This window comes from Calliphora vicina, chromosome 5 (assembly GCF_958450345.1).
Source record: "Calliphora vicina chromosome 5, idCalVici1.1, whole genome shotgun sequence".
NCBI classification, from domain to species: domain Eukaryota; kingdom Metazoa; phylum Arthropoda; class Insecta; order Diptera; family Calliphoridae; genus Calliphora; species Calliphora vicina.
The window spans coordinates 107,130,363-107,143,997 of NC_088784.1; the positions used below are offsets into that span (position 1 = coordinate 107,130,363).

At 28.3% G+C, this 13,635-nt stretch overlaps 1 protein-coding gene across 23 annotated transcripts in view; it reads right to left on the reverse strand.

Annotated features, from left to right (window-relative positions):
* Positions 1 to 1,325: 1,325 nt before the first annotated feature.
* The window catches only part of CAP (Cbl-associated protein), a 91,710-nt gene continuing 79,400 nt past the window's right edge, over positions 1,326 to 13,635 (reverse strand). For 22 of the 23 annotated variants that reach the window (XM_065513991.1, XM_065514009.1, XM_065514010.1 and 19 more), the window contains 5 exons: positions 5,722 to 6,055; positions 5,526 to 5,640; positions 2,835 to 3,059; positions 2,537 to 2,754; positions 1,326 to 2,410 (listed from right to left, as the gene is read on the reverse strand). In XM_065513991.1, the coding sequence (XP_065370063.1) occupies positions 2,242 to 2,410; positions 2,537 to 2,754; positions 2,835 to 3,059; positions 5,526 to 5,640; positions 5,722 to 6,055 (1,061 nt within the window). In that variant the 3' untranslated portion in view covers positions 1,326 to 2,241. Of the gene's footprint in view, positions 2,411 to 2,536; positions 2,755 to 2,834; positions 3,060 to 5,525; positions 5,641 to 5,721; positions 6,056 to 12,715; positions 12,857 to 13,635 lie in introns of those variants that run through there. The other variant, XM_065514013.1, reaches the window with a different exon arrangement.

Sequence of the window (13,635 nt, forward strand, 5' to 3'; positions counted from 1 at the left end):
TTGAAATCAATTTTCTGAAGACCCCAGATACCTTCGGTATCCAAATCTTCAATAATTCTGTCAGACATGCTTTCGAGAAGTTTGCTATTTAAAATCAGCAAATTCCGTCCATAAATAACGGAGATATGAGCAAAAAACCGGGACAACCTCGATTTTTGACCTATTTTTGATCTATATATGGATTACTATACTAAGTCATTAATATAGACAATATGGATATCTAATGATAGATATTTCAAAGTCCATTGCAACGATGTAGATAAGGCTATGTAGATAAGGCTATTTGACCTACAATGGGTCAAAATCGGGAAATATATTTTATGACCCGAATTTTTTTTTTCATAAAAAACAATTTGGAAAACAATTAAAAAATAAATTAAATTTTGTTTACCTAAAAATATTTAAAAAAATTTATTTTAAAGTATAATTTGGTGAAGGGTATATAAGATTTGGCACAGCCGAATATAGCTCTCTTACTTGTTTTTCATTGCCCTTGGCAAAGTAGAAAATGTATTCCAACTTGCCAATTATCTAAATTGAATTATTACATAGTATGTACATTGAACTCAAGTCAGAATAAATTTAATTCTAATATTTTAGTTTTCAAATACCTTGTAATATCTATATAGCAATATATTCTAATAGATTCTATACAAAAATGTCGCATCGTCTTAAATTTTTCATATACTTTGGGGCCTAAAGAATCCGCTCGTCATTATTATTTAAAGTCCAAATTGAAAACTTAAACTCACTACACTTCTTCCACAGTCGTGGGAAATTATATTGAAATCGGACTATCCGTTTAGAAACTTCAGATTTATTTTTTAAATTCTCCCACTGTGCAGCGTTAATATAAAGTGGTAATTTGTTAAAGAAAATTCAAAAGCTCATAGAATTCTGTTAAGCTGAATTACATAAATTGTTTTAACATACATTTTTTTAACAACCTTAAACGATAACTTGCTAGTTTTTTATACATCCAAAATTGTAATATGGCTGTTAACTTTACTTTATATCATAAAAAATAACAACTTTATAATCAATTTCTGTTTTCCTAACATTTCTCTTTATACTAAATGTGGTCTGAATGTCCATAATCGATAACTTGCTAGTTGTTTATCCTTCCAAAGCTGCAATAAAGCTGTTAACACTACTTAATTTCATACAAAATAACAATTTTATAAACAATTTCTTTTGTAAACAAACGAACGAGCCCCCTTTATTTACATTTAATTTCTGTCATCTCTAATTAATCGTTATAACACAAAGTTGCCATACTTACAATATTGAAAAAATCCGTTACAAATTCAAATAAAAAGCTAACATTGTCTGTTTTTTTTTTATTGTTTATTACAATTTGCAACATTTGTGGAGTTCTTTTTGTATCGTTTTACAATAAATGTTAGATTTGTATATGCAAGAATGAAATAATAAACTTAAGCTGCATTGTTAATATATGTAATTTATATTATTATATTTCTTTTTGTATAATTTTTAACATTTTTTTTTAATATAAAATCTGTGGTTATTAATAACAATTTAACAGTGTTTAAGTTTAAGTTTTTTTTGTTTAAATATTAACCATACATATTCAAAAATTTGCAGAAGAATAAAATAATTATTGATGAATAAATAAGATTGGTACACTTAGACCACAACAGTAGAACCTCATTAATAAATAAAACTTAATTAAAGAACGAAAATAAAAATAATAATATGTAATAAAAAAAATCACAAACATTTTGTGATAATTTATAATAAAAATAAAAATGAAATTAAAACACATTTGGGATTTAGCTTTGACTAGTTAAAAATAAAAGAACAAAATAACTAAAAACATAAAATTATTAAATAGATGCACACAAAATTAAAAAAAAAAACAAAAATAGTGGCTTATATATCAAAACTTGGTATTAAATTTCTGGGTGCAACAAAATAGAAAAATTATTCTTGTTGAAATTAATGTACTATTGCGTTTTTAAGATTTTTTTTTTAAATTATTTTCTTTTTGTTGTTTTTGTTTGTTTAAACAATAAATAAATTAATATTAAAATTATGATTAATAAGTGTTTAACAACATTGGTATAGATAATATCTCAAATTTTCAACAACAATTTTTCTTTTTTTTTGTATTTGCTTTCTTTTCTTTTAACTGTTAACAAATTTCGAGTTATTATTCAGCTAAATTTACACTATACTTTTAAAGAGGGCTGGCATAAATGGTTACTTTTGCCATTTAATTCAAACTCTTTCAACATAGTTGCCGGGAAATGTGCCAAAACAACCGGTACGCTGTGAGGTGCCAACATACCAGCCATCATCACATTTTTCCAAAACGTGTACTACATCGCCCTCTTGTAGTTCCAATTCGTCGGAATTTTGTGGACGGTATTTATATAAAGCTCGGTATCTAAATGAAAATAGGAATAATTTAAATTAAGTGTTATGTAATTTAAAATTTTGTTTCTAAACTAATCAGTTTTAATGAAACTTGCAAATCTGAATAGTATGAAAACTCTGTAATTAAAATACTTACACCAAAGGTTCTGAACTAGTATCAACATGTAATATATCAGTTTTGTGGGCATTACGTGTTTCTCTTAATATGGCATTAGGTGGCTGATTACCATTGCGGGTCAGTGTGTTAAATTCATTGTTAATATTTGTGCGCAAAGCATCTAATGTTGGACGTGCTGTTGGTTGTATTGTTGTGGTCCTGGCCGCTATATCTTCAGCACCAATGTCAGTAAGTACCTTGTTTTTAATTGAATAATATTAATTTTAAATTGTTCTTAATGTGAATTTATTGCAAATATGTATATGTATATAATTACCTCCACATATGATACAGGGAATATGCCTTTACGATTGGCAATTCTTCCCTCGAACCAATTATCATCGACTCTGCGTGTTAGAGAAACAAGTTCACCTTTGTTTAGAGAAAGCTCTACACCAGATTGGGCCTGGAAATTATATTTGGCTCTAGCTTGACCTTCGGAGGGTTTACGGTATACAGTTGCTTGTGGTTGTACAGGATATACAGTTTCCTTGTTGATTATCTAGAAATTAAAGAATTATTTAAATTAAATTATTTTCTTCTTTATAAATAAATTACTAAAAAAATATTCTTTTAATATCCGCTATAATAAATAAATATTTAAAGTATAATTTTCTTTATTTTAATTAAATGAAATATCTAAATCTGTTTAATGGACGTTATTTTCCCTTCAAAAATCGTTTAAAAACACTTTTACTCTGTGGCATCCCATTTTTGCTAAAATATCTTATTTCCTTCCGTTTGTTTTTACGTTTATTGTTTAGAGTGGCAACACTTCATTAGTTGTCATATTTTGTTGATAGATGTCAGTATGCGTCATTATTTTACGCGCTCTAAACAAGTGGTCTTAATAAAATTGTGAATTTCTCTATCTAAATACAAAAATAATAATAAAATCTAACAAAAAGTGTTGAAAGTATTAATTAACTAAATAAATATTATAAATTTAATATTATATTGGCTAAATATAAAGTAAAAGAATTCCTATGGAAGTAGTTGGGCACAAAAATAGCAAGCAACAAGTGTTTCTAATAAGATTTGTTGTTGCAAGTGTAAAAAATCGTTTGAAACGAGTTAGTTAAAAGTTATTTATTATAAATATATTAAATGATTGTTTTTCTAATCAAAAATAAAGAAATAAAACCATAATAGGTTTAAAAATCCAATGCAAATTTCTTGGCAAATATTACAAAGAAAGTAAAAGCTAGTTGTTGTGCATTTGTATTTATGTATGTATGAGAGAGTGTGTTGCTTTTCTTTTCTCTAGAATACAATAAAGGAAAATAAGAAGTAAACAATAAAGAATGTCAAAGTAAATTTGTGCCACTAATAATAAATCAAAATTCAATTGAAAGTAATGAAATAATTAACTTACTTAAGTATTTATTAATATCTGATACATCAATATGACGAGAAATTTAATATAAAACAAATCACAAATAAGGTGATTAATTTGTTTGCCTTTTTAAGAGTAAAAAAGTGCGTTTGTTTAAAGAAAGTAAGGGAAATTGTGCTAAATCAGTGTGATTTTTAATTTGTCCAGTCATTAAATACAATTAAATCAATCGCTAAATAAAAATTTGAAATAAAGTGTTAAAACGCAAACATAAGCATGTTTCTAATCGGATTAAAATAAAAACAAGTGAAGGTATGTTTTAATATTTTTATACCTATTTATAGTTTATTAAAGTTGAGGAACACAAATTATTAATATTTATTGACATTTACTACCTACTATGCATTTTAATTTGCCTCCGCAATATAAATTAAGGTTCCAAATTTCCTGGAAGTTTTCTATTCCCGGGAAATATTAAACAAATCTGTTCATTACCGAGAATTCCCGGAATTTGTATAAGGACATAATTCAATAATGTATATGGTCCCGAACGTGACATGTGTACGTCTTTGAAGTGAAACAAATAAAGAAATCTTAAAAAACAAATATTTACAACATATGTATTAGCAATATACTATATGTATTGGAAGCATATCTAAAAAATGCAAAAAATCAGCGAATTGGAATTAAAAAAACTTTTTTAAAAATTAAAATAGAATAATGTAGCAGCTACGAATTGAAAGTTGTTGAAATATTTGCATTGGTTTTTATTTCACATCCTTTAGAATGATTTGTCACGTGACATATCAGGTTAAGTAACTACTAAATACTTCGTATTTATTATTTTATATATAAGAGAATTCACATAATTTATTAATTATAATTAATCGGATGTATTTACTCCTCTATATAATGAATTTAAAGTGATATAATTCCTAAACTAAAACAGATATTTTATGCTATAATTAAGGGAGCTATGTATATGGTCCCGAACGCGACATTCGTATGCCTTTGAAGTGAAAAAAATAAAGCAGCTATCAATTGAGAGTTTTGTCTTGTTGGAATGTTTGCATTGGTTATTGTTTTACAATCTTTAGTGTGATTTTTCACTCGATATTAGCAACGTGACATATTTGTCTGTCATGTTTGTAATACCGATTGGTCAAGTAAATTAAACAGAAAATTTCATAAACTACAAAATACAATTCACATAATTTATCAATTATAAATGAATTTAAAGTCTAAAAACTCCTAAACTAAGAGAGAAATTTTAATGTTTTATGCTATAATTAAGGCAGCTATTAAGACAAACAAAATTAAAATAAAAGCTGTTAATCTTTATTTGTGCCACATACACTTACGATCGCGAACGCGACACTCTCTGAATATCGAAATAAAATGTAATTTGGATTTTAATAAAAGACACTTTATTAGAACGATCACGGAGAACTGATAACAAACGATGATTTAGGTATCGGAACGCGACATTAGAACATGAACAAAATAAAATGAAAAATTTACCATTAATCGAGCTTTGTTCAGCTTTGTTTTAACATGTTGATAAAAACATGCCAAGTCGACATTGCTTGTCTTAGAATAAACTTAGGGAATTGTGTCATTCCATCCACTTACCTCCACATAATTAGCTGGGAATAAACCAATCATGGCATTGTGTTCGCCCTCATACCAATTTTTATCAATGGCACGTTTTATATAAATAATATCGCCCTTTTTAAAGCTCAGTTCTCTGCAAAAATAATAAATAAATTATAGTTAAATATTACAACATTTAATTTAAAAACAAGAAAATCCCCTATTAGTTACTCACTTGGAATTCTGTGCTTGGAAGTTATATAGAGCCCTGGCTATGGACTTGACTTGATTAGCGGTTTTTGGCGCCAAATCCGCTGGGAAATCATCATAACGATTCAGGGGTATGGGGGATTTTTGTGATGGCGTAAAATTGTCCGTATGACGACGTGAATTCATATCTTGTAATTCTTGCAGGTATTTACGACGTCTCTCCTCTTGATACAATTTTTGCATATGTTCCGCCTGGCGTATGGCTAAATCTTCTTCCGACAAGGGATATTTGAACTCTTGACGTACGGGTGTTTTGAAATGAATATTTACGTCCGATTCATAATAACGATTGGGAGAAACTGTGCAGAGAAATAATAATAAATTGATTAGTGCTTGTTTTTTTATTCTAAATGAACAAATGAATGTAAAACTAACTTAAAAAAAATGACTCATTTATTGGTCAAACGCTGTGATTTGTTTGTCTTTGTTTAGGTATAAAATTTACATTGTTACTAATACGATTACTCCTAGCAACATTCTTAAGTTATGACGTTAGATGTTACTACATAAGTTCACTTCAAGATATGTGTATGGTATCTTTAATAAATAAATAAATGTATTGCATAAATGTCTATTGGTTATTCAAACACAATCTTATCGTCGCTTTTAAAGTTTTGAATTGTATTGAAATGTTGTTTATGTTTTAATCTAATCTAAAGACAATAAATAGTTTTTAAAAAACCCAGATTGAGTATGAACTATAATTTAAATATTGCAAAACTGAAAAGGAAAAATTTTCCCTGGTAAAAGCATTAACAAACTTCACAATTATGCATTATGGAATACCCCATACATATCCTTTTATCTCAACTTAAACATTTTTAAATTGTTTTTAAACTTTAAGTTGTCTTTCCTTTAGTTTTATTGTAATTAAAATCGTATTTTTTTTCGTTTTCTCTTTGTTGTTATTTAATTTCTTATTTAGCATTCAAGTGCAATCAAAATTCACACACACTCAAACCTCTGCATTCTACTTGAGTCACTCGGGCAGAGGCACTACAATCGAAATGATCATTATATTTAGTGTCTGCAGTAATCTGTTTGTTCACTTAATTAGCCAATTGGAGTAAATAAACTTTAAAGTGAAAACAAAACAATACAAACTAAAGTTAAAGTTACTTTCTATTGTACTCGTGTGTATACAATATTAACTATATATAGTAGGGTAGTCCCGTTGGTATGGAGAACAATTTAGGTGTCGATGTTCCTAAACTGAAATGAAAGATAATTTCTCAATAATTTACAATAAGTAGAGTATATTAATGTCATTTTGAAGGCTACATATCTGTCATTTATTCTCACAAGGTTTTTTTCTGCTTCGAAAATGTCGAATTTTGTACCAATAAAGCGTCATATGCGGGAAGTTTTGCTGAAGCACATTGGTTTCAACCTGCGAGAGATGGTTTTTGCGGTTCAGTAGTGGTGATTTTGACTCGGTAAAGACAAAGACCAGGCCAGCCAAAAATGTTTGAAGACCAAGAATTGGAGGCTTTACTGCATGAAGATTGTTGTAAAACTCAACAAGAGCTTGCAAAATCATTGACAGCTACTCAAGCAGCAATTTAAAAACGTTTGCGAGCAGCAGGATTCATCCAATAGTAGGGAAATTGGATACCATACGAAATGAAGTGGAGAAACCTTGAAAGATGATTTTACGTGTCCGAAATTCTGCTTGATCGCTATAAAAGAAAATCACTTTTGCCCCCAATCATTACTTGCGATGTAAAATGGATCCATTACGAAAACCCGAAGCGTAATAGATCGTAATTGAAGACCAGCCAACCAGCCGAATCCACACAAAAGCCAAATATCCATGGAGCTAAGAAAATGCTCGGTATTTGGTGGCTCCAAAAAGGTCCTATCTATTATGAGCTACTGAAATCTGACAAAACCATCACAGGTAACATGTACCGAACGCAACTGAATCGTTTAAAGAAAGCCGAAAATGCCCAGCATATGGAGCCAGACATGAAACCGTATTATTCCATCATGACAACGATCGGTTAAAAACTATTTAGAAAAAAGTGTTTGGTAAGTTTTACCTCACCCGCTTTATAGTCCAGACCGTGCTCAGTCCGACTACTAATTGCTTCGATCGATGCATTACATTTGTCTGGGATACGCTTCACTTCAGAACAGAGTATCCGATATTGGTTTGATTCGTTCTTGGCCTCAAACGATGAGCAGTTCATTTGGCTCGGAATCCATATGTTGCCAGAAAGATGGGTAAGGGTCATAGCTAATTGCCAATACTTTGAATGAATTTATATTGTAAAAATGTTTAAAAATAAATGTTAAAAATTTAAAAAATACCGTATTTTTAAGTTATACTCCAAATAGCTAATATCAGTTCGGAAAGAAAATGGGTTTCAAAAAATTCAAATAAAATTTGAACTAGATCGAATTTAGAAACTTAAACAATACAAAATTTCGATAATTTCATATATAGCATTAAAAGTGACTTTCAGAGATCTTCTTTGCTAGAAATATTAAAAACGTTATAAAAACCTAAAAATTGTACATTTTTATCCTTTGACCCAGCTCACAAAATACTGAATCCAGGACCAACATTTTAAGAAACAGTATCTTACAATGAATTGAACTTTTATTTTACATGGGAACATCCCCAATATTTTTTTTGTGTCCACCCTAATATTTAGTTTTCAAACTTATAGAGAAGAGTACATATAAAATCTGCCAAGACAACTAACTCTCAAGATTTACTAATAAATAAAGTGGCTTTGGCTGACTTGATGATGATGATGGTGATGGTGATGACTCTTTTGGAAATTATAAATCGTTTATTTTTATGTTTCTTTTTTTTTAAATAATTTTTTATTTGTTTTTAAATGCGAGCTTCCGATAACAGTTTATTAACATTGAAATGAATTACTGTATAAATTATTAGCTGATACTCGTCAGACATATTCACATATAATTTATTCATTCAAAACATATAACTCTCATTGTCTGACCAGCTGTCTTGTTGACTTGATGAATGTATATCTGTCTAATGCTCTAACTGCTTTGTGTGCCTTACTTTGATAACTTTCGGTTTGTTTGTATAAATATTTTCGGTGTTGATTAAAGTCACATCTTTATTTGATTCGATAGGCTTGTATACAAATATTTGTATTAATTAAAGTCGTTATGAAAGAAAACAACTAACAAATTATCAATGAATTATAGGTATATTTTGTTTTGAAATTAAACAAAATGTTAAATAAATTGTGGGAAATAAAATATATCATATACAAATTTTGAATTGATTAAGAGACACAGTTTTTTTAAATAATATTGAACCTAAAATAATTCTCTACTTTGAGAAATTGTTCTGTTAATTGTTTGAAATTGAAAAAAAAAACAAATAAATAATTCGTTTAAAACGTTTGCTTAGAGAAAGAATGCCTTGCAGATACATATTTTTTATTGGAAATTTTAAATATGCCTTCTTCAATTGTGTAAGTTTAAACAATTATATTTCTAAATTAAAATTTAAGAATTAAGAAAATAATTTATAGTTCTGTGCATGACACAACAATATAAGGTACACTCAATAGAATATAAATTATATAATACAATTCTTGTAACGTCAAACAAAAGAAAATATGAAAAAATATGCAAAAAATCAAAGTTTGACGTTATAGGAGTAAATATTGAAAACTCTCCCTAGTGATTCTACCTTCTACAATTATTGTATCATGGCAACAAGAAATTGTAACCCAAAGAAAGTCAACGGAAGAAACACACTCAGCAGATAATCTACTACGTTTAGACTACTGATCGACATAAACCTGAACAGCAATTAATTTTTATTTTTGTTCTTATTGTCATTCGTGTAGTTTACAGACCTGGCGCGGATCTAAGGGATTGAAAAAGAAAATTCCCCCTCCCACCAAAAATTATTTTATGGTAAATTTTTTTTTTGGGAAAAAAAAAATTCGCTTAAAGAATGTTTTTCCTGATTTTGACCCATTGTAGTTCCGAATTACTATGGTGTTATATATGTCGTTGAAAAGGTCTTTAAAATATCGATCATTAGATATCAAAATTATCTATATTAATGGCTTAATTCAGTTATAGATCAAAAATAGTTCAAAAGTCGTGGGTGTTTGCTTATATCTCAGCCATTTGTAGGCCGATTTTCTCGGATTTAAATAGCAATCTTTTGATTCCAACTAAAAATACTAAATAAACGAAAAATCACTAATATTGACCTACTATTCTGTCCACAAAAGAGTTTAAATCAAATTGCTTGATTTTGGTTCAATTTCAGTATTTTTACGTTATTGTATGGCTGTGCCGAATCTTACACTGCGTTTACATGATGATTTTTACAACGTTGCTTTTGCAACGTCTCTTTTTGTTTGTAGGCGAGAGGTGTAGAGAAGCTTGGGGGGTAAACAAATAGACTCGATTTGTGTTTTTCGTGTCTTTTTTTAGATTTCTCTTTATACTAATTTCTTTTCTTCTTGTTCCGTTTTATTCTTTTCCTGATTTTGAAGTTTAATAAAGAAGATTAACCGATTAAACCCTGGAAAAAAAGACATGAAACCAAAATTCATCGTATTTAAGAAAAAACGACGTTGTAAAAATCATGGTGTAAACCTAGCCTTATATACCGTTCACCAAATTATACATAAAATTTTAATTTTAAAAAACATAAAATTTTTTAATTTATTAGTGAAACAAATTTTATGGAAATTTTTTTTTTTTAAATTTTTTTTTTATTTTCCAAATTTTTTTTTTATTTGTTTAAAAAAATTTTTTTCGGTTGGTATTTTAAATCGAGAATCTGCCCGCAAATGGCTGAGATGTAAGGAAAAAACTAGGATAACCTCTATTTTTTTTATATTTTCTAATGATAGATATTTTAACGACCTTTGCAACTACCTATAACGCCATAGTAAGTCGGACCTCAATGGGTCAAAATCGAGGGAAAAAATGTTAAACCGAATTTTTTCACCCAAATTTTTTTGTGTGATTTTTGAACATTTTTTTTCTTATTTTAAAGTAGAATTTGGTGAAAGGATAATTTATGTAGATTTCGATACCGTTATAATAAATATGCAAATATTTAATTCCTTTGCAGCAGGATTATAAATATCTTACCAGCATATGCTAGGAAAGTTACAATGCATTTATTTGGGTCAGTCTAATATTTTGAGTGGAGTATTTTAGGAAGATGTTATAGCTTGAGGATCAATTGCCACTATATTTACTACCAATCACTAATCATATGTATTTTGTAATGTATTAGTCATTGTCTACCTCAAAATTAGAAGGTCAAGCTAGCTACAGGTTGCTCTTTTACAGAACCTCATGCTAATATATAATGGGTGATCTTCCTTATTTTTTGTCCGAATAATAATATTGCCCAATAACCATCTTTGCTGGAATTCAAGTTGAAAGTAAGTTTAATTCTAGTCTTGAGTCCAGTATGAAGCAATTCAATTATTCCAATAAGCATTTTTACTGGAATTCAAGTTGAAAGTCAAGCCTTGAATTATAGTCAAGCAATTCAATTATAGTTGTATTACACTTTATATCAATAGCATTCGAAAGTAAAAAGCAGACATAAATTAAAAATTTTTTCAAATATTTTTCAAGTTTAAAACATATTATATTTGCATTCAAATATCAACAAAATGTTCAAGTGCTTGAATTTTTGGGACTTCGGTGCTTGTTGATGTAGTTGTATTACACTTTATATAAATAGCATTATTTAGTAAAATTGAAATTTGAATTCAACTCAAATATTTTATGTTCTAAAATATTTGAAATTTTCATACATATGTATATCTTTCAAGTTTAAAATGTAATACATATTTTAATGCCAGTGAAATTCTAGCAAGATTTTTAAGTGCTTGAATTTTTAGTTCTTTAGTGTTTATTGGGTCATAGCTCCTGCATTATTTACATTGGGTTAGACAAGTAACTAGTTATAACTATTCTAAAACCAATGAAACTACTACTTTCATTACAAATACAGAGGTCACAATGTCAACTTAAATAATGTAAATATTAGTTGCATTGTAACTTTTTAGTTTTCTGTATATAAAATCGCTTAAGAAATAGTGAGAAAATTAAATCCCTAAAATAATCACTAAATTCCTATTATACACAACATTATTTGCTGTGTATTTTTCTTTATAATGTAAAAACAAATATATTTCAAGTTCAAGTTCACTTTCTTGTTTGCTAAGTGATCGTTTTTACATTTAATTTCCAGACTAAAACTAAAGATGTTTTAGACAAGTTTAATGGTTGCAACAATTTGCATATAGTACTATGTAAAGTAAGTATAGCCACCCGTCTACTTTTGGATTTTCCCTATTTTTGTGCAAGTGTTATTTTTTTATTTTTAGTTTTATTTTTGAGAATGATTAAACAGAAGAACTACTTTAAATACTTGTTTCTTAAGAAATCCAACTCCAGACTGCACTCAGTACAGTAAGGCTTTAAAAACTGCTTCAAAAATATAAAAAAAATACGAAAAAAAATATATATTCAAATGTAAATATTTCCCAAGCTGTTGTTGTGCTTGATTTACTGTACTTAAGTACGAGTTTAACCCATCCCTGACATAAATAGCATGCATGATTGGCTAAATTTCAATATTCTAGTTCATGGCAAACATTTTTATTTGTATGTTTTCATAGCTTTGGTGCGTTTTCTTTATGATTTTATTATTATTTTTTTTCATTCACGTTTTAAACAAAGTTTGTTTGCTGTTACGCGTGAGTATTAGAGTTAGTTTCACTTTCACTGTCAGGTTACGAGTCATTTCTTTATGGCATTTTTTTTTTTAATATTTTTTACGTCTGTAATAACTAATCTTCACTTTAGAGGTATGTTTTCTTTTTTATTTATTTTTTTTTCTTGTTTATTTGATTTATTGTTTATTTACATAATTATGTACTTTAATTTATTTATTTTGTAAATTTTTGTTTTCGTACTTCTCTCTATTCAACACAAAATATTTGTAAATTGATAAAGTAACTATTTTTATTTATTTGTTTAACTATTTATTAGATAACAAGTAGTGAGTAGTATTTATTTATTTATTTTCTGCACGCTATATTCTCTTGTTTGACAATATATAGTTTAATTAGAAAATATTTAATTTTACACGTTCGTTTTGCGCGGAATAATACTACGAACTGAAATTGTTCAAAAATGCCGTATTGAAGTTTGCTGTTTAACAGATCAATCTAAACTAAACGATCTGGCGTAAATATCTTGCCTTTACTGTGTCTTAAGTTTGGTCGTGAGTTTTAGCTTGTATTTTTTTTTGTTGTTTTGTATTTATTAAATTTCAATTAGACGTTCTCTTTTCTCTTTTGTGTAACTACAAGTTGAAATCAGGGTTCGGATTATTATTGTCATATTGTCAAAATAATTTCAACGAATTTTAAATCAATTTATTCAGTATATTTTTATTGAAATCTAAAGTTGGAGCATAATAATATCTAAGCTGCCACGCCCACTGTTCTGAATCCACCAATTTTAAGCCCAACAATGGACTCTGTCAACATAGCAATCTATTCAAAATTTGGACACTCGCACTATTATAGTTCTTCAGATATTGCGTAAAAATATTTACATTGTTTGTGTGGTGCCACGGCCACTAACTATCATGATCCCGCCCAATTTCATCTTAAAAAAGTTAAGACTTGGTTTTACAAATATTCAATAATAATTATTACTTTGTATGTTAGATGCCACGCCCACTATTTTGATAAAATAACTCATACAAACACTGTCACTTTAATAGTTCTCTAGATATTTGATAATAAATATCTACTTTGCGTGGCAGGTGACACGCCCACTATTCAGAACTAGCCTATTTTTATCTTAAAAGCGATAATAAATATTT